Here is a 25,786-nt window from a genome sequence, read left to right as displayed (position 1 = left end):
ATTCTTTATAAACTTATTTTGCTATACAAGAATCACAAAAAACCATTGTCTCTTTTTGTTATCTGTAATTATGACTATGTGTAATGGTTGTGGAATTTCCTTCCCCCTCCCTGTTTTTTATGAGAAACGAAACTTACTTTTCCTCATAAGCTACACCCATTATTAGCTTGTGACTGGGCATGTACAAAGGGGGGGGGGACTATAAATATGTGATGTTGGTCTGAATAAACACTTCATCTTTCTTTGGCTATCTGTGTGTGTGTGTGTGTTTTCTGTCCCCGGATGCATCTGTAGTCAGGACAGCAGAACGAAGCTAATATAAATTGGGACCTGTTCGTTTCAGGATAGGCATGTGGGATCTCACGGACAGAGCAAGAGATAATGGGCAGATAAGATGGGCCATTTGTCTGCCATTATATTTCTATGTTACTTCAGGTGTGGGGAAAAGGGTGAATTTCTAGATCTGATGAGAGGATTTGGGGGTTAGGTGTTTCAGGTTTGTGCATATTGTTCTTCTTAAGAACAGTTAAAGAAATGTGAAGGGTAATTTAAGAGTAGTATAAGAGTAATTTGAGCCTAGGGGTGGGTGGGTGGGTGTGCAGAAGCAGACAGTAGTTCACAGGTTGCTATGAATGCTATTTTTAATGTTGATTCTCTACAACCTCTCTCTTAGAACCAGGCTTACTGAGGGTAAGGCACTAGGCCAGCATTCCTCCCCTCAAGAGTCACCTGTGGAATCTGATCTTTTAAAGTCCTTAGAATTCAATCTCAAACTAAGAGGCTGAAGAGCATTTTTAGGATAGAGTGAGAGGATTCACACCCCTGTGAAGTATAGAGTGCTTGGCTTGACTCAACAGTTTTCCAGGCCTCTCTCCCATTTACTACATCCCAAAGTCTCAAAAAGGTCCTAAACAGATCCAAAGAAGCCTTTTAGTCAACATCCCTCTTCTCATGCAAATATATGCAAATTATATATGCAACTATCTTTAATGCTGAGCCTCTACAACCCCTCTCTTAGAACCAGGCTTACTGAGGGTTAGGCACTAGGCCAGCATTCCTCCCCCCAAGAGTCACCTGTGGAGTCTAATCTCTTAAGAGAGTAGTAGTAGTAGTTGCCAAGGTACCTGACTTCCAGTAGTAAGGTTACACTTAACACCATCTCTTGAGATGGCATAAAAGGACACCATGCTCTCAGCAAAAATGACAGCATGCAGTGACATACCACACATTTGCTGTCAGTAATGGTCACATTTGATCTCAGTCATTAACCCACACCAAACAGTGTAGGAGTCTTACCATTGTGGCTGGGTTTAGCAAGCAATAGCCATTAACTTGGGTTCTTCTGGGTCCACCCTAATGGGTACCATAAGCTAACACCTGTACTAACTGCTTAGCATGGTTCAGTGAACATATTCCTTAATTATTAAAAAGCAAAATAAGTAATTTTTTTTTTCAAACCTTTTTGAGAATTGTTTCTAAAGAAGCTTCTCCAGATGCTTGTCCTGAAACATCCTGAATGTCCCCAGCAAAGTCAAAAGCATGGAGCTCAATGAGTTTTTCCAAAGTTAATGAATGCTCAATATCCACCAAAGTTGCATTCATAATTTGCTCCACAACTACCCAGTGTCTTGGCTTCAAGAAAGGATTTCTCAAATCTGTGATGACTGGAAGCTGCAAAAAAGAAAGCATTCAAGATTTTTCATATTAATTAATTTATGAAAGATGTGCAGGCAGATTTTGGAAAGGCTATAGATAAACAAATTCAAATTCCCAGGTGAAGACATGGATAGTTTCCATACTAATTTACAAGTTCCCATACTAATTTACATTTGTTTATTAGAGTGTTCCTACACCACCTTTCTGTAGCACAATCAATACAGTTTTCATATTACATATAGGTATAGAGCCTCTTGGAAAATAAGTGCAGAACCTCACATGAAAGCCCTCCATTTAGAGGGAACAGTGATTTTAGAAAGCTGCATATAGGGAAACAAATATAGAAATTTTCCCATATAGAAATGGAAGCAGCTTTCTAAAATTACTGCTCCCTCTTTAAAGAGCATTATTCGCAACCCCTCTAGATATAAGAACATAAGAAGTTGCCCCTGTTGAGTCAGACCAGAGGTCCATCTTGCTCAGCGGTCCGCTCCCGCGGCGGCCCATCAGGCCTAGTGCCTGAACAGTGGTCCCTGATTAATTTTGTAACTTACCTCTAATCCCATCCCTATAATCTACCTTTACTCTTATCTGTACCCCTCAATCCCTTTGTCTTCCAAGTACCTATCCAAAGCTTCTTTGAACCCCTGTAGCATGCTCCTGTTTATCACATCCTCTGGTAGCGCATTCCATGTATCCACCACCCTCTGTGTGAAAAAGAACTTCCTGGCGTTTGTTCTAAACCTCTCCCCTTTCAATTTCTCCGAGTGCCCCCTTGTACTTATTGATCCCCTTAATTTGAAAAATCTGTCCCTGTCTATTTTTTCTATGCCCTTCATGATCTTGAAGGTTTCTATCATGTCTCCTCTAAGTCTCCGCTTTTCCAGGGAGAAAAGCCCAAGCTTTTTCAGTCTGTCAGTATATGAGAGGTCCTCCATGCCCTTTATTAGCTTAGTTGCTCTTCTCTGGACCCTCTCAAGTACCTCCATGTCCTTCTTGAGGTACGGCGACCAGAACTGAACACAGTACTCCAGGTGCGGGCGCACCATAGCACGATATAGTGGCAGGATGACTTCCTTTGTCCTGGTCGTGATACCCTTCTTAATGATACCCAACATTCTGTTTGCTTTCCTTGAGGCCGTGGCACACTGCGCTGACGCCTTCAATGTCATGTCTACCATCACTCCCAGGTCTCTTTCAAGGTCGCTCACCCCTAGCGCTGATCCTCCTGCCACCACACCAATTCAACAATCTCCATTCACACCCCTCCTCCTGATACCAGCTCTCCAGTTCACACCACAATGCCATGCCCACTACAACAAATGCTTCAATGTCAGCATCCTTTGTGGCAAACCCACTATATGTGGTTAACCATCCAACATGTTACCCTCCTCCAGTGACTCAACCCTCCGAGGGTCAGAGCTGGTTGGATATGGCGCCTGCTGTTGTCATCCCATAATCCATTCCCCAGGCTTACCAGAGTCCTTGCACTTCAATAGGGTGGAAGTGATGACTGGGCCTTGTCGAGGGGGGCTGGAATTTGTGTGGATGCCTTGACGAAGGGAGAGATGGATGTCAAAGGAGGCAGTGGCATAGTAAGGGTATGAGGCGCTCGGGGTGTTGGAGCTCCCCTCCTTCCATGCCTTCCCCCCCCCCTTCAACACTTGTGCTTTTTCTCCCACCCCCACGTACCACTAAATCTTTGCCAATGCAAGTGCTTCGGCAGCATGCTCCTCACGCCAGTGTTGGATTTCCCTCTGATGTCAATTACTGGCCCCGTGACCTGGAAGTGATTCAGAGGGGAACTAGGCTGGCACGAGCAAAAGGCAGAAGTTGCTCACACTAGCAAAGATAATACAGAATTACGAGGTTGGTGGAGGTGTGGCGTGGTACGGCAGCGCGGAGCCAGTGCCCTCACCAACTCAGTACCCGGGACAGTCTGCACACACACACACACACACACACACCGCACTCCCCTTACTATGATACTGAGAGGAGGTGATCTGGGGGTGGTTGGGGGGAAGACAGACTGTAGGAGAGTGATTGGATAAAGGCCCAGACATCAGTATTTACAGCTGCCCCTTATAGCAGACATTTAGGGCCAGATTCTGTATTTGGGGGCTGCCTAAAAAGCAATCACCGATAGTGTGTCAATCATACGACAACGCCAGTTACAGAATCAGCCAAGATAGGCGGCTGAAATGTAGGAACTGAAAACCCTGGCCTACATTTCAGCTGCCTATCTATGCTGCCGCAGGATCCTAAAGTCAGGTCACAGCAGCCACAAACTGATTGTGGCAGAGGAAGTTATCCCCGATCAACTGAGCCGGCAGTGCTCCCTGAAGCCATGGCTTCAGGGAGTCCTGCCGGCTTAGCTGATGGGTGGGAATATCCCTGCCATGATCAGCTGAGCGGCTGTGGCAGGGGACACCTTGTCATCAGCAGGAAGGATGCCCACTCCATCCTGCCATAACCCATGAACCCCCCCACTCACTTTTGCTGGAACCCCCAAAGCACCCCTCCCCCAACTGCGATAGGCAGGAAGAATGCCCACTCCCTCCTGCCTCCGGCCCTCCCGAACCTATGACCCAGTCCAAGCTGATACCCCCAAATCCCTACCCTGACACCCCCCAAACCCCTGAAACCACTACTTCTGACCCCTCCCCCATACCTTTGTCTGTAAGGCTGGCGGGATGCCTACAGCCTCCAGCTGGCAGGTCCACCTATTCACAATGGCAGGCCTTCCTCTTCCCAGTGCATCCTGGGATGCACAGGGGAGGGTCCTAAGGCCCCGATTGGCCCAGGAGGGTCCTTAAGTGTCTGGGCCAACCGGAGTCTTAGGCCTCCTTCTCAGTACATTCTGGGATACACTGTGAGTGGCCTAAGACTCTGACTGGCCAGATAACTAAGGCCACTCCCATGGGTATTGCCTTAGGTATCTGGGGGTTGGGGCTTGGGGGAGTGTCAGGAGTATCAGTGTTTGGGGGGGGATCATGGGTTTGGGGAGGTTAGGGTTTGGGGGAGTGTCGGGATGGCGGTCGGGGGTATTGGTGGTTAGGGCGGGTCATAGATTCAGGGGAGCCTGCAGGCAGAAGGGAATGGGCATTCTTCCTGCCAATTGTAGTTGCTGCTTCGGAGGTTCACTGTTAGGTAGCAGCTTTAGCATTGGCCATGGCTACTTTGGCGTTCCATAGCCTAAAGCGGCTACCTAGCTGCGATGCCAGCTGCTTTTTATTTAGGCATTGGTAGGCACTTCAACACTGCCATTTTTTTTGCAGTTTCTGACGTCATTTTTCAATTAACTTTGGCATCGGCAGTTTAGGCACTGGTTATAGAATTTCTCTGTTACTATATATGTGGTTAAAGAATTTCTCTGTTACTATCTGTTTCAGTCAGATGAGGATTCCATATGCGAATATTATTTTAGGACTGCCAGCACACTTCCTTTCTCTGTACTATCTCGGTCCCCTTAACATCTATACATAGTTAGCTTTTTCATATATCAATGGTCTCTTTCTGAAAGTAATAATAATAACAATTTTTCTATACTATAATACCAAAACAGTTCTAAACAGTTTACAATAAGAAATTAACTAACAACCAGTGAAATATAGTCAATACAGGCAATAAAAAAAGATGCAGAAAATACATTATGAGGTAACAAATTTGTCGAATAGATGGGTCTTTACAGATTTTCTAAAGGATTGGTAGGAAAAGGCTTTTAATACCATTTTGCTTAACCAAGCATTCATTTTACTAGCTTGGAATGAGAATGTTCTATCTAGAAATCTCATATAAAGGCAACCTTTAAATGAAGGAAAAGCGAACAAATGAATTCTATGAAAATGTCTATAAGTGGGAGCCAGCTCAAAGTGGGAGCAAAGATAATATGGGGCCGAACCGATCAGAGTTTTAAAACAGAAGCAGGCAAACTTGAAAATAACTCTTGCCTCCACAGGCAGCCAATGCAACTTTTTATAATAAGGGCTGACATGATCTATTTTTTCAGGCCAAAAATAAGGTGAACTGCTCAATTCTGGATAATACGCAATCTTTTTATAATTCTCTTGTAAGATCCAAGGTATAAGTATTATGTCTCCCTTTTAGTATGTATTATGGAGTTCATAATCAAAACACAAAAACGTCTAAAAAACTGCCTAAGTCGGAGTTTGGGCGTCTTACCCAGCAAAACGTTCAAGCGACCATAATCAAAGGTCGGCCAGCTGCACGTCCTACGCCGCAAAACGTCTAACGTAAGTCGTACAAAATGGGGGCGTTCCAGGGGCGTACTGAGGGCGGGTTTAGGCTCCAAACGTACAAATACGATAACCAAAGCAAAATCAGTTTGCTCTGTGCGTTCAAAGTAGCGTTTTGACTTAGACCTGCTTTCACATCTAAGCTGTTCTTGAGTGTGTGCCGTGCTGTGTTCAGGTAAGAGAAGGGTGTGTAATTTCGTGTGTGTGTACCCCCCTCACTCTGACCATCTCTATCTCAACCTCCCCATTTATGTTCTCACTGCTGTGTGTCTCCCCACGTTTCATTCACCTCTGCAAACACCCCTCTCTCATCCCACCTACCTCCTATCACCATCACCATTTAGTTCTCTTACATCTATTACAGCTTACTCATGCACTGTGGTCTCTATTGTGTGGCATGAGTGAGTGTTCTGTTTCACCATTGGCTCAATCCCTGGGGGGAGGGGGGTATCGGGTGACTGCTTGGCTGGGGCCTGTATAGACCGTAATGAGCTCTGCTTTCTTTGCCAGGTGCTTTCTTTGTGGGCCATGGAAGGGGTCAATGTGGTCGTTGCTGTTGAACTCCTTTTGCAGGAAGAGCTGGAGAATGACAGGCCCCATCATCGAGTCCACCGTAGGAGGCTGTTTAGGCCTCGCTCCAGCTTCCTTGAGCTCACTGACCAGCAGTGTGTGGAGCGTTACCAATTCGACAAGGCCACCATCCAGGATCTCTGCCTCCAATTGCAGCCCCTGCTACAGGCCCGCACTCGCCGTAATTACCCAATGCCAGTGCATTTTAAAGTAACAACAGCCCTCGCTTTCCTGGCAACTGGGAGCTTCCAGTCTGTATTGGCATCCAGTACTGAGCTCACTCAACCTGCCATTTCCAACTTCCTCACCCAATTTCTTACTGCCTTCCTAACCCACACCCTTGACTACATCTCCCTCCCCACCACTCCCCAGGCCCTACAGGACAGTATGAGGCAGTTCTACAATGTGGCACAATTCCCCTCCGTCATTGGAGTGGTAGACTGCACTCATATTGCCCTCAGACCCCCTTGGGCAGATGAGGCCAGTTACCAGAATAGAAAAGCATTCCACTCCATGAATATGCAGGTGGTGTGCAATGCCCAGGGAGAGATCCTGGATGTGTGTGCCAGATACCCTGGCTCCATACACGATGCCTACATAGTGCAGCATTGTGGCCTCCACAGGAGAGCAACCCAGGGGCACTTCAATGGCGCTTGGCTTCTTGGTAAGCACCTCAGGGACACAGCTACCCTGTCCCCACCATCCCAACATTCTCTTCCTGCACCTGCAAATCACTGCCACTCATCATTGTTCTCTCTCTCTCTTTCTCTCTCTGTTTCTGTATGTCTCATAGGTGACAGGGGCTATCCTCAACGAGTCTGGCTGATGACTCCGATTGTCCACCCTCACACTGCAGCTGAGGAGGAATACAACCGGCGTCACAGAGCCACCAGGAGCATCATCGAAAGAACATTTGGGCAGTTAAAAAACCGCTTTAGATGCCTGGATCGCTGGGGGGGCCAGCTGCTGTACAGGCCTGAGAAGGTGGCTCAGATCTTCGTGGCATGCTGCATGTTGCATAACCTTGCAGTTCGCAAACACCAGCCACTGCCGGATCCCCCACAGCAACAACAGCAGCAGCCACCTGATGGCGATAATGACGAACCTCCCCCACCCCCACAGCACAGAGCTGAGCAGAGTGCCAGCTAGGAAGGGGTCAACGCCAGGCACCGTCTAATACAGACCCACTTCCTGTGAAATGGACGCTGTACCCTAGCCACCTGACACTATATCAGTCCAGTGCCATTTATCTGGACTGCACAACCAACCCAGGCTAATGTCAGCTTCAGTGCAGATAAGCTGAAGCTTGAACACAGCACAGACAATAGTCAGCTTCAGTGCACATAAGCTGAAGCTTGTACACAGCACAGACAATAGGTTCTTTTAAAGAAACACCTTTATTTTCCCCCATTTTGTGCAAACCACCACCCTTACATGCACACACCCTCACCAACCCCACCCCAACCCACATACACGACCAACACCAGCCCCTTACCTACCTCCCCATCCCATTCCCTCGCCCATGTGGTCTCCCAAGGCCCCTGACAGCCCTCCCAGCTCCACCTCTAGGTACAGATGAAGCTTCTGGTCCAACTGGGGCCACATCAGTGTCTCAGCTGCCACTATCACTGCTGGAGTCAGTGTTCTGCTGTCCAAAAGCTGGCTATGTAACCTGAGTGGAGGAAGGTAGGTGTGGAACAGGCCCCAATATCTGGGGGTGCTTTCTTTTCTCTATGGCTTTGCGTCCTGTTGCCACTGAGCCAGTGGTGGAGGGTGGTGCAGGCACCTGATCAGTGTACTGACTTGTGGAGGGAGGACGATTTGTAGCTCTCAGCTCACTCTGGAGGCCTTCCAGCTTTCCAACGATGGCAGTGTTGGCATGCAAAAGCTGCCTCAGCAGTTAATTCGTCACCCGTTGGGCCTCCAGTGACTGCTGTTAGTGACTGCTGTCTTGCCTCCACACCCTCTCTCAGCAGCTGGAGCTTCTGCTGCCGATATCCCTTTAGGGTCAGATTGTGCCCCAGTAGCCTCTGGGCCAGTCTCAGTAGGTGGTGATGCTGGCGACTAGGTGCCCTCCAGCGGCCAGGCTGTGCTCCCTCACTGCCCTCCTCGGTATCGGCAGCCACATTGGCAAACTGCTCTGGCGGTGGGAGAATTGGCAGGTCCTCATCCCCATTGGCAGGCTCCTTCGGTTGGGTGTCCTGGGACTCATCAGGCTCCTGCTGGCTGAGTGTTGCAGCTGCCTCATCCTGCTGTCCCAGCACAGTCAGTGTGTCGATGCCACTGCATACGGCCTGATCCTCGTTAGAGCTAGCATCTACATAGGGGAAAAGCACATATGAATGTCACAGCATACCACAGGTAACATGCATCCCAAAGATGTGTGACTACATACCCAGCTACCATAGGGCGGTGTGTTGGTGACATTATGAAGGGGATGAAAGCAGTGTATGTGCAGACACCTTACGTGAGCACACCTGCTGATCATAGCTAATGTTCCAAATTGTCAGTATAAGGGTGTAGGAATCTAATTCCATGCTCTGCCATCAGCACATGAAACAATACCAAACAGGTGTTATGGAAAGGTTTGAAGAGCAGGTGTACTCACTGCCCCATTAGAGGAGTAGAAGAAGGAGGATGAAAGAGAGGTCTCTCAGAATATGGCACATACCTGTGAGACTGAGGATTAAGACAAGTACATACCAGAAGGCTTTGCAGGTGCAGCAGCTGATGTGTCCTGTGTGCCCACACCATAGGTGGAGGTTGCTGACACAAAGGTGAGCACCAGCTGGTCCATGGGGCCAAGGTCTGCCATGTCAGCATCTGGAGGTCGGTTGCCCACCTTAGCTCGGACCTCCCTTTTGATGGCTCTCCATTTCTTATTGCAATCCTCCACATCTTGCTTATGGCGGTGGACTGCATTCAGGCACTGAGCTATTCCCGTCCAGACCTTGCTCTTTGAGTGTGCCCCGAGTCTCTCTCCTTGGGGTGAGAAGAGCTGCTGGTGGTGTGTGTGCACCTCCTGCACCAGCATTTAGGTCTCAGCCTGGGAGAAGTTAGGCTTCCAGGACAGAGCTTTGACTGGTTTGGGAGCCATGGTGTCAAAGTACCCACACTTTTGATAATATGAGGTTAGACGTATTTATTGGCAATTAAGCACGTCCAACAAGCCGTCAGCTGAACGACTTCACGTAATACGTCCATCTGGTCGGTTATAGACAAATCCGAAACACATCTAGGCCATGTTTCTTGGTACGTTTAAATCCAGGGGGCCGGGATACGTCTACATCAGCATGAACGTCCGTCTCCTATCTGTTCGGAGACACCGTCCTATCTACTGATGCAATCCTAACCCGTTTGCTGGATGTTACACATTACATGGTCTGCCTTTTCAAGCTTGTGACTGTATTCAGGTAAGCAAGTATTCCTACTTCATCGATGATGTTTTACATGCTTATAGAAATGTCTGGGCCTCACGTTGCTGGTTACCCTCTGGAAAGCCTGTTTGAAACAGCGTTTAGACGAGCAGAGGGGGGAGCAATCTGCATAGGGGCCATAACAGGGTAAGGGCAAAGACTGGGTGAGCTTCCTGGAACACACCTCTTCCCTCTCCCCATCCTCCATCCCTGCCTAGGGGGGCTCCTTATCCCACAATGTCACCTCCTTCCCCCACTGATTGCTTCACCTTACCCACCTCCCCTCCCCTGGGATTCGTTCCTTACACACCCTTGATCCTGGCCAAAGGTGTATGTGTGGCCTTGTTAGTGGCTCTGCTGTTACAGCTTTTTGGTGTCATTGGGAGGATGGGGGGAATACCCTCTCAGTTGATACTGGTCTGCTTCCTAGTGCCTCACCTTGCACATGTGTAGCTCTTATATGATCTAACTGATTGCATATGAATGGCAGCATTGCACAGCAGTCACCAGCTCCCTTTTACATGAGTCCTTAATCATAATATGTCCCTTCAGTCGAGGGTTAGCACAGGCTTCTAGAAAGAGGGGGAGCTATTCAGACAGTCAGGTGTTACATCCATTGCAAATCATGGAACTCACAAGTCTACATCTCTCCCCTTTTTCTTGAACTGTGACTAACACAACCTCTGACATGGTCCTGGTCTCAGCCAGATCTTACTTACAAGATGGCCACGTTCCCACTTTCAGTTGGCTGCCTGCCTGCCCTTTTGTTAGGTGCAGGGCAGTAACATGATATCAAGGGATCACACATGACACCCAGTTTAGAGGTAGATATCTGGTATTTATTTTGGTCTGGTTTTGTAGTCAAGATTCAAATAGAAATGCATACACCTTTGCTGAGGTAGACATGAATGGTAGAACACCTGCTCACAAATGACTGTCATAGAACAATCGCCATACAAATATGTACGCATTATGAGAACATACAATATCATACTTATGGTAACAACATGGCACACGCCTGTCCAATTGCCCCAATATGCCTAACACTGCTCCAACCTGTGCAAAGTAAGCGAGCAGTTCTGAGCCTCATACCTTTTCATTTGTGAGGGTCAGCAAATATCTATGAGGGCTGTCCTGCTGCAGCAGCCTCTGCGGCTTCCAATCTCAATGGTGCTCCCTGCATCCCTGGCCTGGTTACATCATCATCCATTGGCCCATAGGTTATAGAAGCTATTTGTGACCTCAGAAATGCAGCCTAGCATTCCCACTTTCTCAGTGTCAATCTTTATGGCCTCCTCACCACATCCCATCTGATGGTAGGGTCTTTTCATTTCACTGCATACCTCTTTTCCACTGATATGGGGAGGGTACCCCTTATTGCATTTAACACTGTCCCACCATATGCATGTCTTCCTACCCTAGTCATGGGATTGGAACACACCTTTAGTGCAACTATTGCACACCTTAACCATCAAGTTTCAAGTTTCAAGTTTATTGGTTTTTTATATCCCGACCATAAAACAAATATCTGACCGGTTAACAATAAAATTTAAATAGGAAGAAATGAAATATTTAATAAAGTTTTAGGAAGATTAGTGAGAAAAATAACGACATATAAAACATATGAACGGACTTGACAGTGAGGGTAAATGGGGAGGTAGGGAAAAAGTTACATAATCTTAGAAGAAGTGAGATAGAGGGAAGGGATATAACATAGAGGGCGGGAGTGCATGATATGAGTGATATGCGCTGAAGAAAAAAAAAAATTAGAATGAGATTTAAGTAAAGGGATGAACAAGTGGACAAAAAGATTAAGATTTGGCGTAGGCATCTTTAAATAGAAAGGTTTTAAGATTAGTCTTAAATTTTAGTAATTGGATTTCATCCCGCAGAAATTGGGGGAGAGAGTTCCACAATGTGGGGGCAATTATGGCGAAGTTAGTATTCCTTGAGTAAAAAGATTCTTTTAAAGACGGAATGTAAAGAAGTTTTTGATCGGATGATCTTAAGGAACGAGAAGAACTTTGGGGGATTATTAGTTTATCTAGAAATAGGGGCAGTTTGAATCTGTACATCACATCTCAACACTTGCAATCACTGGCAGAGCATATGGTGACAGCATTGTACACAACAGCCAGTAACATCAAGTAGGTTAACATCCAAGTATATCCCAATGAGATACAGTAGGTAAAGTCTCTTGAATATGTGAAGGAGAGGCCCTGTCCTGTCCTTTCAGTCATTGGATTTCTGCCAGCTACTTGTGAGCTGTCAGGGACACTGTTGGTAACATGATTGGGGCCTCAATGGCCCATTGCCAGCTTGCCCCTCAGGTTTGCCCCTTCATCCCCTAAATGGGCTCCTTAAAGATGGCAACCAGCTGCCACAGAAGGCTGACGATCTCCTGCAGGGTCTGCATAGTTTCGCGCCTCCCCTCCTGCAGTTTGCTGCGCATTTGTCCCACAACGTTGAGCAGCTGTCCATACGCCTCAGGAGGGGGAGGAACTATTGGGGCCACTGGCTGCACATTGTGGCGTGGGGCTGGGGCTGCTGCCTCCATTGCAACCTCCTCATCCCCTTAAAGAGGAGGCATGTCGGCATACACATCAGGGACCTCCCATGCTCCCTGCTCCTCCACCACATGCTGCTGGTCTTCCTCCACCTTTGCCTCTACCACCTGGGCCTTGTCCTCCCCATCAGAGACCTCCACCACATCCTCAGGTGGCAGACTTTCCTCGGAGGCAGAGTAACCTTCCACCTCCTGTTCTGCCAATGCCTCTGCCACTGCCTCCCTGGCTGCCTGTAGGCACATGTCCTGCACCACCTCCTGGGCTATGCCCTCAGCAGCATGCTGTGTGCGACCTGTGTGCAGTAAGAATATGAGGTCAGGGTTACCATAGCGTGCATTGGTTGCATACTACGTACACAATTATCTATCAACCCCCCCCCCCCCCCACCCAACCCAGTGAGGTTAAGTGGGAGACATATATGTAAACTACTTTCTGTGTACAGTTACACCGGTATACATCTAAACAAAAGGTGGCCGGCGTATGCAGGTGACACTGAATGGCCTTGATGTATTTGTTGACACAGTGGACTGACCGGTATCTCGTCACCCACATTTTGGGTGGCAATAGGTTGCATACCAGAACAGCTGCCAAGGAAGAGCACATTCATAAGAAGGTGAGCTTTGAGAGGTAGCAGACATGATATGACATAGGATAGAGGGTGACAAGTGCAACTATGATTCACACATTATACTTAGAATCGGATAGTGTCTCTCTGAACCCCTACTCTGCAATGAACTGCATTGTCAAGGAAACATAACTGAACAAGTGATATATGCCTCCACAACAACAGGCCTGACATTGGTCTGGAGCTATGAAGGTGACCTCCAGACCAACATGTGGCCGGCAGCTTCTGAGGCGTATATCCCTTGTTCAGTTATGCCTCCTTGACAATGCAGTTCATTGCAGAGCAGGAGTTCAGAGAATGAGCACTCAGTATGCTGCCAGCACCGATATCAACTGCAGAGATATTCATTGATGTGACAATTACCTCCTGTTCCTCCATTATAGCTTTTTAGCATCAGATAGTCACCTACACGTTTCAGGGTTTCTGGTGTCTTACATGGCAGCTGCCATACCTGTGCTACTGACTGTGTTGGGGGGGGGGGGGACTGCCACTTACGTCCAGCTCTGAAGCGGTGTCTGGTGCGCCGGATGAAGGCTGGATTCTCCCGATGGACCCTACGCCACCTGCGCCTCAGGGACTCGAGGTCCCGGTACACACCATAACGCCTGCAAGAAAGAGATGGTGGAGAATAGGGTCAGGGGACAGTCCTTTGCATCCCCCTTTTCACATATATGCAGGGTTATGAGGGCACTGAGCACATCACATCTGTCATGTATATTCTGATGAGGTAGGGACATATCCAGAAATGAAACATCTGCCTGCCAAAATATTGTTATCCTTCTTTATCTATCTATCTATGTTTCCTTTATATATATATATATACTAGTGTTTTAGCCCGTTACATTCGTTACAGTAACGTGTGCTAAAATAGCCCCACCTATACCCTGACCCTGACTCTGACCCCACCCATGCCCCGCCTCTATCATGCCCGGACCCTGCCTCCCACTGATCCCAGTCACACCACCTCACCTTTCATCATTTCCTTTGTACCCTTTTGGCCCTCCTGACAGGGTCTTTACTTACCCGAGGTGGCAGCAGCAGTCCTGACGTACCAACCTTTCCTCCCTCAGTGCCCCAAAGTAGCATTGGTCCTACCATTTCCATCTCTCCCTTTTCCCCTTTCACACCCTCTACCATCTGTCTCTGACCCTGTTTCACCTCTTTTGCCATCTTTCCCTTTCCTGTCCCCCTCTGTCCTTCCCCAAGACCATCTCTCTCCTGCCCCCTCCACACTCCCTGAAGTCTATCTCTCCCTATCCCCTACCATCTCTCCTGGTCCCCCTAGTAGCCCCTCTGTCCTTCTCATCCTTCTGTCTCTGTCTCTCTCTCCTCACCTCCTGCCTCTGCGGAGCTCTCGCAGCTCCTCCTCCAGCCAGGCTTCAGCCACCTTCCGCCGCGGCCTGCAGCCGCCGATAGCCGCAGCGGCCTTCAGCAGCCGACAGCCGCCGCTGTGGCCTGCAGCCACTGACAGCCGCCTCGGCCGACATCCGCCTCAGGGGATTCTCACGCATGCGCACTCCTACCTGCGGTGCCCTACAGCGTACGGAAAACGGGAGCACGCAGGTGGGAGTGCGCATGCGCACTTAGGGCTTTATTATATTAGATAGATAGATATATATATATACATTTTTATGGAACACAGAATAAGCAAGCAGTTCCTTGAAAGATGGGGTTGGGAGCAATAGGTGACAGGTTTAGAGACTAGGACACACTGGCTACATAGTGATAGGTACTGGGGGTTCTCACCTATGCAGGGTGTCACGTATTCTGGACCAGGCCCTCATGGTGACATTGCGGGGTGGTCTTCTACCATTGTGGCCAAACATCCGTGCCTCATATTGGAGGCAGAGCTCCACCAGGGACTCGGTCTCCCCTAGGGAGTAGTTTGGCTCCCTTCGCTCCACCATCAAACCCGCATGCACTCACACAAGCTCTCACACACACACTCACACACCATCTCCCACACTCACCCTGGTGGCCACACACTCTTCCTAGCACGCCCTTCCTCACTACATGATCTCTCACTCCCACAATCACTCACACTGTCTCTCTTGTCTGTCACCCTTACACTCTCTCTCACTTGCTCTCACACACACACTCACAGAAATACTCTCCAATCACTCAATTCCACTCAGTAATCAATATAAACTACACTATCCTCCACCAAACTTCTACCACTCTCCTAACTCCTCACACAACGCCTACTACACCCACAAGGATCGCACTTCCACGTGGATTTTTATAAATGGGCATGCAGGACGTTATTGGGGACAGTGTGACATCAGTAGGACATGTGCCAGGACAACTAATGGATAAGGAGCGCATTACGACTAGCAAGTCATGTAGCGTATCGCGGCGAATATAGATGTACATCTTGTTTGGACGGTCGTCATTTTGGTAGGTAAAGTTGGACGCTTCAGTATAGCGCATGTGGACGTGTTTATGTTGGACGTCTTTCATGCCGATAATAGATTGACTTGGACATCTTTCCATTATCGACACATTTCCCTGGACGTCTTACCCCGCTGACACATAGAGCTTTTATATGACTTATTGATTATGCCTCTCCATGTCTCTCTCATTTGAATTTAAATCTGCCTCATTCATTATGTTTATATTTGTTCTTTTTACTACTGTTAGTAAGTATTATGTTGAATTATACTTGCTGCACACCACCTTGGGTGAATCTCGTCATAAAGGCGGTTAATAAATTTCAATACATTTTAATTTCAGTAGGGTGGGGGGGGATATATACTTTTGTTCTTGATGATATGATTTAAGATTTTCAAGTGTTACATTGAAATTTAATGGATATATTATTGTACACTTGTTTATGATTTAAAATGAATAAAGAATTAAAAAAAAATTAAATTAAAAAAATTTTTTTAAAAAAAATTTCTATAAATAAATGGCTTTTATATGTCTGACTGTTTTTGTTTTTTTTTTTTTTTAAATTTATTTACTGCATAGCAGTACACACTTCAAGCAGTTAACACATAATAGCAAACAGAGTTGATAGGGCAATAATGAAATTATCAACTTTTTAAAATTAATCAGGAATATATAGGGTAAACAATAATATTTTGAACCCCTTTTAAATTCACTGGGATCTAGCTCCTATGGATCTTTTATCATAGTGCCTTGCCAGTCTCATTCCTTTGTCCTTGGTAACCTTGTAAATTATTTTCCCAAGACCTTGGTGCTCAACCAGAGAATAATCACAAATGTTTTCCTGCAAGCATAGGAGCCGGTTCTGTGAGCGCCAATGGGTGCTGAACACCCTGATACTGAGCAAGCTCTTTTTCTGTATCCCAAGGAAGGCTAACTTATATTGCAGCACATACCAAATTTTTTGGGCTGCAATCTCACCAAGGTACATCTCAGTGATGCCTTATTGGCTAGGTTGTGCCCCCAATGTGGCATATCAATAGCAATTTCTTACATCAGACCTTGAACATTACTGACAACCAATCTAATGGGGGTGGGGGTAGTAATGGGATTTGATTTACTGCCTTTCTGTGGGACAATCGACTTGAAATATGTCCCACATTTACATCTGCTATCTACTGTATTTATTGCACTATACAGGAGGAAATGTGAAAGGGCGCTTTATGCAATTAATTGTGTGATTATAATTTTAAATCATGATGCATTGTACGATGAAAATTTTTAATTGATGTACAGCCCCAGGGTACTAAAAGAACTCATACTTGGTTAGTGATTTATAATCTGTCATTAAAATTATTTGTTGTACCTGAAGATTGGAGGGTAGCCAATGTAACACTGATTTTTGTAAAGGGTTCCAGGGGTGATCTGGGAAATTACAGACCATGACTGAGAATATACAGTGGTGCCTCACACAACGAACTTAATTCGTTCCAGGAGCAAGTTTGTTATGCGAAAAGTTCGTTATGTGAAACGCGTTTTCCCATAACAATACATGTAAAAAAAAAAAATTCGTTCTGTAGCATAAAATATGCTAAGATGACATAAAAAAAAGATAAATTTTTGGTTATTATTTTTATTTAGATACATCTAAAAACATAATTGTTTTTTAAAACAACACACATTTTTAAAATTTAAAGACAGACTAAGTAGAGTCTAATTTTACAGTGAGAGAGGGCAGAGTCTCAGCGGCAAAAACTGGGACTTAACTGTTCATTTTTTTTTTTTTTCTACCGTGTTTCCCCGATGATAAGGCAGGGCCATCAAATAAGACAGCCCCCCCTTTTTAGAAAAAAATGTAAAATAAGGCACCCCCCCGCAAATAAGCCACCCACCGATACCTGCGCTTACCCGAATCGGGTGGTACGGTGGGTGACTCCATGTGGTCCCTGGCACCCCCGACACGATCGGGGCAAGAGGGAGCTCAAGCCCTCTTGCCCCCCCGACTCCCCGACACGATCGGGGCAAGAGGGAGCTCAAGCCCTCTTGCCCCCCCGACTCCCCGACACGATCGGGGCAAGAGGGAGCTCAAGCCCTCTTGCCCCCCGACTCCCCAACTCCCCGACAATATCGGGCCAGGAGGGAGCCCAAGTCCTCCTGGCCACGGCGACCCCCTAACCCCACCCTGCACTACATTACGGGCAGGAGGGATCCCAGGCCCTCCTGCCCTCGACGCAAACCCCCCTCCCCCCAACGACCGCCCCCCCCAAGAACCTCCGACCGCCCTCCCAGCCGACCCGCGACCCCCCTGGCCGACCCCCACGACACCCCCAACCCCCTTCCCCGTACCTTTCTGTAGTTGGCCGGACAGACGGGAGCCAAACCCGCCTGTCCGGCAGGCAGCCATCGACGGAATGAGGCCGGATTGGCCCATCCGTCCCAAAGCTCCGCCTACTGGTGGGGCCTAAGGCGCCTGGGCCAATCAGAATAGGCCCGGGAGCCTTAGGTCCCTCCTGGGGGCAGGGCCTGAGGCACATGGTCGGGTTGGGCCCATGTGCCTCAGGCCCCGCCCCCAGGAGGGACCTAAGGCTCCCGGGCCTATTCTGATTGGCCCAGGCGCCTTAGGCCCCACCAGTAGGCGGAGCTTTGGGACGGATGGGCCAATCCGGCCTCATTCCGTCGATGGCTGCCTGCCGGACAGGCGGGTTTGGCTCCCGTCTGTCCGGCCAACTACAGAAAGGTACGGGGAAGGGGGTTGGGGGTGTCGTGGCGGTCGGCCAGGGGGGTCGCGGGTCGGCTGGGGGGGCGGTCGGAGGTTCTTGGGGGGGGCGGTCGTTGGGGGGAGGGGGGGTTTGCGTCGAGGGCAGGAGGGCCTGGGATCCCTCCTGCCCGTAATGTAGTGCAGGGTGGGGTTAGGGGGTTGCCGTGGCCAGGAGGACTTGGGCTCCCTCCTGGCCCGATATTGTGTGGGGAGTTGGGGAATCGGCGGGGCAAGAGGGCTTGGGCTCCTTTTTGCCCCGATCGTGTCGGGGAGTCGGGGCGGCAAGAGGGAGCCAGGCGGAGAGAGGGCAGTTAAGCGCAGTGCCTGCGCGGAAGGATGCAGCTCGGGCGACTTCGTTGTGTGAAACGAAGTTCGTTGTACGGATCAAGACATAAAGTTCGTTGTGCGCAGCGTTCGCTGTGCGAGGCATCTGTTATGCGAGGCACCACTGTAGACACATTCCTGATGGCTCGCAGCCTTTCGGAAATATGAAAAATAGGATTCTTCTCTGTGTGAAAAAAAAAAAGGAACGAGACCAGGACCAGTGAAAAGGAACTAAGGCATCACACAGAAAAAGCCACAAAACTAAAATGAACATTAGTACAGATTAATCTGCAAAAAACTCCTGAGGCAGGCCGATTAGGCCGAAACATGTGCATGTCGGGTTGTTGAGTCATTGGATGCATATACGTGATTTTGGATGAATAAAGGCATCTCTGTTTATCAGATGAGTTGAAGGACACTTTTTTGGTGCTCAACTTTCTGATTGGGACAATTCCACTCTGGTTCTGTGCTTGAGAATATAGACAAACAGGGACAATCAGTATGGATTCAGCCAAGGGAAGTTATTTTTCATCAATTTACTTCATTTCTTTGATACGTGAGCCAGTTTAAGTAATGTATTTAGATTTTCAGAAAGCTTTTGACAAAGTCTCTCATGAAGAGACTCCTGAGAAAATTAAAAAGTCATGGGATAGGAGGCAATATTCTGAAATTTGGCAGCTAAAATGTAATGCTAAGAAATGCAAGGTCATGCATTTGGGCTGCAAAAACCCGAGGGAATGGTACAATTTAGGGGGTGAAGAACTTATGTGCACGACGGAAGAGCGGAACTTGGGTGTGATGATCTTAAGATAGCCAAACAGGTTGAAAAGGTGATGGCAAAAGCTAGAAGGATGCTAGGTTGCATAGGGAGAGGTATGACCAGTGGGGAAAAAGGAGGTATTGATGGTGAGACCTCATTTAGAATATTGTGTACAATACTGGAGGCCGCACCTTCAAAAAGATATAAAAAGGATGGAGTCAGTCCAGAGGAAGGCTACTAAAATGGTGTGTGGTCTTCGTGATAAGGCGTATGGGGACAGACTTAAAGATCTCAATCTGTATTCTTTGGAGGAAAGGCGAGAGAGGGAAGATATGATAGAGATGTTTTTTTTTGTTTAAATGATTTTTATTATTCCAGCAGTAAGAAGCAAATACAAACAGTAGTACCATTCAGAAAATAACATTTTCAACAATATAATCAGTTCCCCTCCCATCCCCCCCTCCCCAAGAATCCATGGCCAGTCCAACAGATGAGAGTGGGAATAAAATCTTAAAGATTCAAAAGTCTACTGCGAGCACGCGGTGTGAGGTCCTGCCAGAAGTGCTCCCACACCTGACAAAATTTGCGACCCGGGCCAAGAGTCAAATCTCCCACCATGCGTCTCTCCAGTGTTGCGTGCACTATCATTAGGGATCTCCATTGTGCATATGACGGGGGATCACGGGAGAGCCAGTTGGTGAGGATGGCTTTTTTCCCCATCAAAAGGGCTCTGGAGATAAATGCTGACATTCCCCTGGGTTTGGGCAAGGCTATATTATAAAATCCAAATAACGCTCTCGGTTGCGGAAGCCATCGCCTTCCCCAAAGCGATGTGGTATATAGGCCAAAATGTCTCCAAAATTGTTGGATTGCGGGGCAGGCCCAAAACATGTGACTCTAAAGATGCGTGAGCCTGATTGCATTTCGGGCAAGAATACGACGCAGTAATCCCCATCCAGGCTGCACATTCCAGTGGAATGTAAAGTCTAAGAACAATTTTCAATTGCATTTCCCAGTGAGTAATATTGGGTGACACCTTCTGAATGTTCTTCAGGACCCGTTGTAACTGTTGAGCAATCAACTGGCAATGCAAGTCCTCAGCCCACGCTGTCGCTAATATATACAGATTTGTACTTGATTGGCAATCCCGGATCCCCACAATATGAAATCGTAGAGGAATCCTCTGTTGGGCTGAAAGGCTGAAGAGTTCCGAAAGTGCCTCCCTGCAGACTTCAGTAAGGGCAGCCACTGGGAGGGACTGAACATAGTGACGGATCTGGTAATAGGCGAAGAGATCATTAGCCTGTAGGTCAAAAGTTCGTTGCAGCTCGGCAAATATGACCAGGCTCCCCTCCTCCGAAAACAGGTTAAAAAGATATTGTAGACCTTGTGCTTGCCACCTAAGAAAGGTGGCATTTTGCATGCCTGGCTGGAAAGCTCCATTGCCCAGTATAGGCAAATATAAAGACACCCTAGAAGACAATTTGGCTGTTTTACAGACCCATCTCCATGTCCTTCTGGCCAGCGTAAAAATGGGGTAATGAGACACCAAAGGACGCATCCTCGAATCTGCCACATGTTGAAAATAGCTTACATGGAACAGAGCCAGCAAAGATAACTCCAGTGGTGTAGCAGAAAAATCAGATGTTCCTCTAAACCAATCATTAATATGTCTCATCTGACAAGCCATAGCATACCAACGTACATTTAATAAACCATAGTCCCCCCTATCCCTGGGCAGACACATCCGTAGCAAGGGCATATGTGGTCGCTTACCACCCCATAGAAAACGCTGTAGCTCTTTCGTTAAACTAATGTTATGGGCATGGGACAGCAGCAGAGGTAAAACCTGGAAGCGATATAACCATTTGGGAAAGAGCACCATATTAAAAAGGGCTACCCTGCCCGCCACCGATAAGGGAAAAGTGGACCAATTCTGTAGATGTTGTGAGGTGTCTTGAAGCAATAGGGTGATATTGCTGGAGTACAGGGTCGTAAGGTCTTGGGGGATCTGTACCCCCAAATAGCGAATTGAAGTCTGAGCCCACGTAAATGGGAAGTGACCACTCCATGTCTGTTGTAGTGTCATGGGGCTAGCTAGGGCCATAGATTTCACAACTGACACCGGTGGGGCACTTTGTATCCTCCTCAGTAGTTCGTCAATAGTGCCGACTGAGATTCCTCCTGTGTGCCGAGAGGCAGCAGCAGCACTCCGTCCTCGTCTCTTCGGCATGCCTGTGAGTACTAACCCCTCTCTCCGAAAATTCCCTTATATCGGACGAGTTCTGAGGAGCGTTCCTCAGCACTAAAGGTATGCATTTTTTCACTAAACAAGGTGAAATTTCTATAACTAAACCCACTGAAGTGACTCTGGAATCATTATGGGATCTTGTGGCTAACTTAGGTAAAGCCATAAGTCCCCACTTTAAATATATAGAAGGGAAACTAATTGAACAAACAAAAGAGATAAAAGAACTTCAAAATGATATGCATTTGTCAAAAGTGACTTGTGGGAAAATGGAACAGGACTTGATATCTTTTAAAAATGTTCAAGAGACATTAATTAAAGATAATACAAATCTTAGGAGAAAAATTGAATCTTTGGAAAACAATGCTCGTGGTAATTTCCCAAGGGTCGCTATGGTGTCCCCTAGAGAAATGGTTAAACGATACTTAAAAGAAATACTGGGAGTTACGGAGGAGTATTTGCCTCCATTCTCCCAGGTTTATTATTTGCCTACAAAAAATCAAGTTCAACAACATGTGATTAACAACCAAGAGGTATTAGATGTTTCAACTTTACTTGAGACATCAGATAAAGAATTGGCAACTCCAGCGACATTAATTCTAACAGTGGCTCTTCAGCCAGATAAGGCATGGATTTTGAGACTATTCTTTAAAAACAGACAAAAAGAATTCTATGGACTTAAAATCCAGATGTTTCCCGATCTCTCACGTGAAACGCAGAAACGCCGACGTGAATTTCTTCTTTTGAAGCCAGGTGTTTTAGCTTTAGGGGCTACTTTTTATTTAAGACAACCTTGTAAGTGTATAGTGAATCACCGTCAGATTAAGTATGTTTTCTATGAACCTTTTCAGTTAACTAATTTTTTGGTATCATCTCGTCTGAAGGAAGAACATCATTAGCTCTTTAGATTAATATAGGCATTAGCCCTCAGCTCTATAGTATTATATTAGTGATTATTTTCTTAATATTCTTGCATTTTGTTAATCTTGGATCCTAATGTAGGACTTGAGTAAAGTTAGCATATATATTTTTTCTTTTCTTTTGTTTTAATGTCAATCTGATGGAATATGTTCATATGTTAAACTTCTTTCTGTACAAGTTAATATGCTTGATATAACTTTGAAAATGATAAATAAAATAAAAAAATAATAGGTCATCTGCAAAGGCCAACACTTTGAGTGAATGAGTCCCAAAGTCCACACCCACTATGTCGGGGTCCTGAGACACTGTGCGAAGAAAGGGTTCGAGGTACAATAGAAATAAGAGGGGTGACAGGGGACAGCCCTGTCGAGTTCCCCTCTCAATAATGATAGAGATGTTTAAATACCTACGTAATATAAATGTGCATGAGTCGAGTCTCTTTCATTTGAAAGGAAACTCTGCAATGAGAGGGCATAGGCAGGGCAGGATTAACCAATAGGCCAAGTAGGCACGTGCCTAGGGTCCAAAATGGTCAGGGGGGCCCGATGAAGGAAGGCATCAACATTGTTTTTTCCAAACGGCGATGGGCCCCTCCAGCATCGATTGGCAATGCGGGCCCTACCCCGATTGGCAACGCGGCCCCCCCCAATTGATGGAAAGTAAGACAAGCAAGCAATGCGGGTACAAAAGGCAACAGGAACTGTAATTGTGCAAGCGGTGCTGCTTGCCCAAAGCTTCCCTCTGACGCAGCTTCCTATTTCCGCCTGGGCGCATGGTGTGGTGGGGCGGGGCAGGGAGCCCAGTGTACTTGTGTGCCTAGGGGCCCTCGACGAATTAATCCTGCACTGGGCATAGGATGAAGTTAAGAGGTGATAGGCTCCGGAGTATTCTAAGGAAATACTATTTTATAAAAAGGGTTGTAGATGCATGGAACAGTCTCCCAGAAGAGGTGGTGGAGACAGAGACTTTGTCTGAATTCAAAAGGGCCTGGGATAGGCACGTGGGATCTCTCAGAGAGAGCAAGAGATAATGGTTACTGCAGATAGGCCATTTGGCCTTTATCTTCTGTCATGTTTCTGTTTCTAGGGATTGGTTATTGGACATAAAACAGACAGTAGGATTACATGGCCATTTTTCTCAGAGGAGGAAGGTAAATAACTGAGTATCACAGGGATCTTTACTGGGACTATTTCGAAATTATCTGGAAATTGAAAACACACGTAAAGTAATTAAATTTGCAGTTTATATAAAACTATTCAAAGTTGTCAAAACACATGCAGAGTATGAAACATGCAGAAAGGCAATTGGAAGATTGGGCATCCAAATGGCAGATGAAATTTAATATGGACAAATGCAAAATGATGCACTTTGGAAAGAATAACCCAAATCATACGAGGGACAAGAAGTTACCAGATGCTAGGGTCCACCTTATCAGTCAGTATAGACAATAAAATCAAATCTTCTGCCCAGTGTGCAGTGGCTGCCAAAAATGCAACAGAATGCTAGGATTTATTAGGAAAGGGATGGAAATAAGACAAAGAATATTATAATGCCTCTGTGTTGCCCTATGATGTGTCCTCACCTTGATTATTGTGTGCAATCCTAGTCACTGTACCTCATAAAAAATATAGAGGAATTTAAAAGGTTCAAAGAAGGGTAACCAGAATAATAAAGGGGATGGAACTCTAATATGAGGCAAGGCCAAGGGACTAAGATGTTAGATGCTCTTCATTTTGAAAAGTGATGGCCTGAGAGTGGGAGGGGGAACAAGGGCTATAAAGAGATCTACAAACTTCTGGAGTATTGTAGAACAGGTAAAGAGAATCAAGTTCTTTACTATTTCAAAAAATACACAGACTAGGGGGCACTCAATGAAGTTACATTGGTAATACTTTTTAAAACAAATAGGAGGAGATATTTTTTCACTCAATGAATAGATAAGTTTTAGAATTCATTGTCAGAAGATGTGGTTAGAACAGTTAGCATATCTGGGGTTATTTTTTAATCTTTATTCATTTTTTAAACTTTCAACAAGTACATAATAATACCATCATATTCACTTAAATATAACTTATTTAATCTTACATATATTGAAATCATAATACTATTTCTCCCTCCCTCCCTCCCTCCATTATATTCTTATAATTTCAGATAATTTTAAAAGTAATCCCACCCTCCCCCCACCCTTTGCTTCAATAAATAAAGGGGAAGAAACAAATTATTAATTATAAAACAATCCTTACAATATCTGGGTTTAAAAAAGGTTTGGACAAGTTCCTGGAGGAAAGCTATTCCCTTGCCCTGGGTTTTGATAGCATGAAAACTTGCTACTGTTTGGGATTCTGCCACATACTTGTGACCTGGATTAACCAATGTTGGAAATAGGATAGTGGGGCTAGATGGACCATTGATTTGACCCAGTATGGCTATACTTATGACCTTACTAAGATCTGAAGCTCACTAACCCTGTGAGATTAAGTGACCACCACCAAAATGAGACCTTCCAAGTCAAGTACTTCAGATGACAGAAGCCAAGTGGCACAAAAGGAGTTTTCATCAGCTGGGTGAGAACATGAAGTCCTGTGATACAGTAGGAAGTTTGTTTGGGGGCTTTATCAACAGCAAAACCTCTCATGAAGTGAACAACTAGAGGCAGTGTACAGAGATGGGCTTACACCCTAAACAGTGATGATAAGCACTGATTGCAGAGTTAGTTTTCAAACCAGAGATGCAGGAGATAGTCAAGCAGGTTTTGTATAGGGCAAATAGGAGGATCTATGGCCTTGCCTTCATACTAGATGGGAAACCTCCTAGATTTAAAGCTGCAACACTTCTTGGTGGGATCTTTCCTGGAAACAATGAACAATCAAAATCCTGGAACAACCCTTGCTGAGTCCCCCAAGGCTCCCCACTATCACTAACACTCTTCAACTTTTACATAGCCACACATGGCACATGCTTAGACATACAAGGTATAATGTCATACAGCTACGCAGACGATATCACCATCCTTCTGCCTTTCGACCAAACCACCCCCAACACAGTGAACAAACTACACAGTGCACTAGAAACAGTGCCAAAATGGATGAGAGACCACAAATTAAAACTGAACCAAGACAAATCCAAATTCTTACTTCTAGAAAGAAACAAAACTCCAACCAAAACAAACCTAGAAATAAACTCCATCACATATCCCTTACAACTCAACCTAAAACTGCTGGGAATAATGATAGATAAAGGCTGCACCATGCAACTTCAAATCAGCAAAACGGTTCAGAAGCATTCGCAACCATGTGC

At 46.3% G+C, this 25,786-nt stretch overlaps 1 protein-coding gene across 1 annotated transcript in view; it reads right to left on the bottom strand.

Moving 5' to 3' along the window:
• The window catches only part of LOC117347325 (dynein heavy chain 6, axonemal-like), a 2,502,256-nt gene that overhangs the window by 1,786,163 nt on the left and 690,307 nt on the right, over positions 1–25,786 (bottom strand). Inside the window, 1 exon segment of the mRNA XM_033918113.1 lies at positions 1,459–1,671. Coding sequence (XP_033774004.1) covers positions 1,459–1,671 — 213 coding nt within the window.

This window comes from Geotrypetes seraphini, chromosome 1 (genome assembly GCF_902459505.1).
Source record: "Geotrypetes seraphini chromosome 1, aGeoSer1.1, whole genome shotgun sequence".
NCBI classification, from domain to species: Eukaryota; Metazoa; Chordata; class Amphibia; order Gymnophiona; family Dermophiidae; genus Geotrypetes; species Geotrypetes seraphini.
Note: the sequence above shows the minus strand (reverse complement) of the source record. Positions and strands in the feature narration are given on the sequence as shown.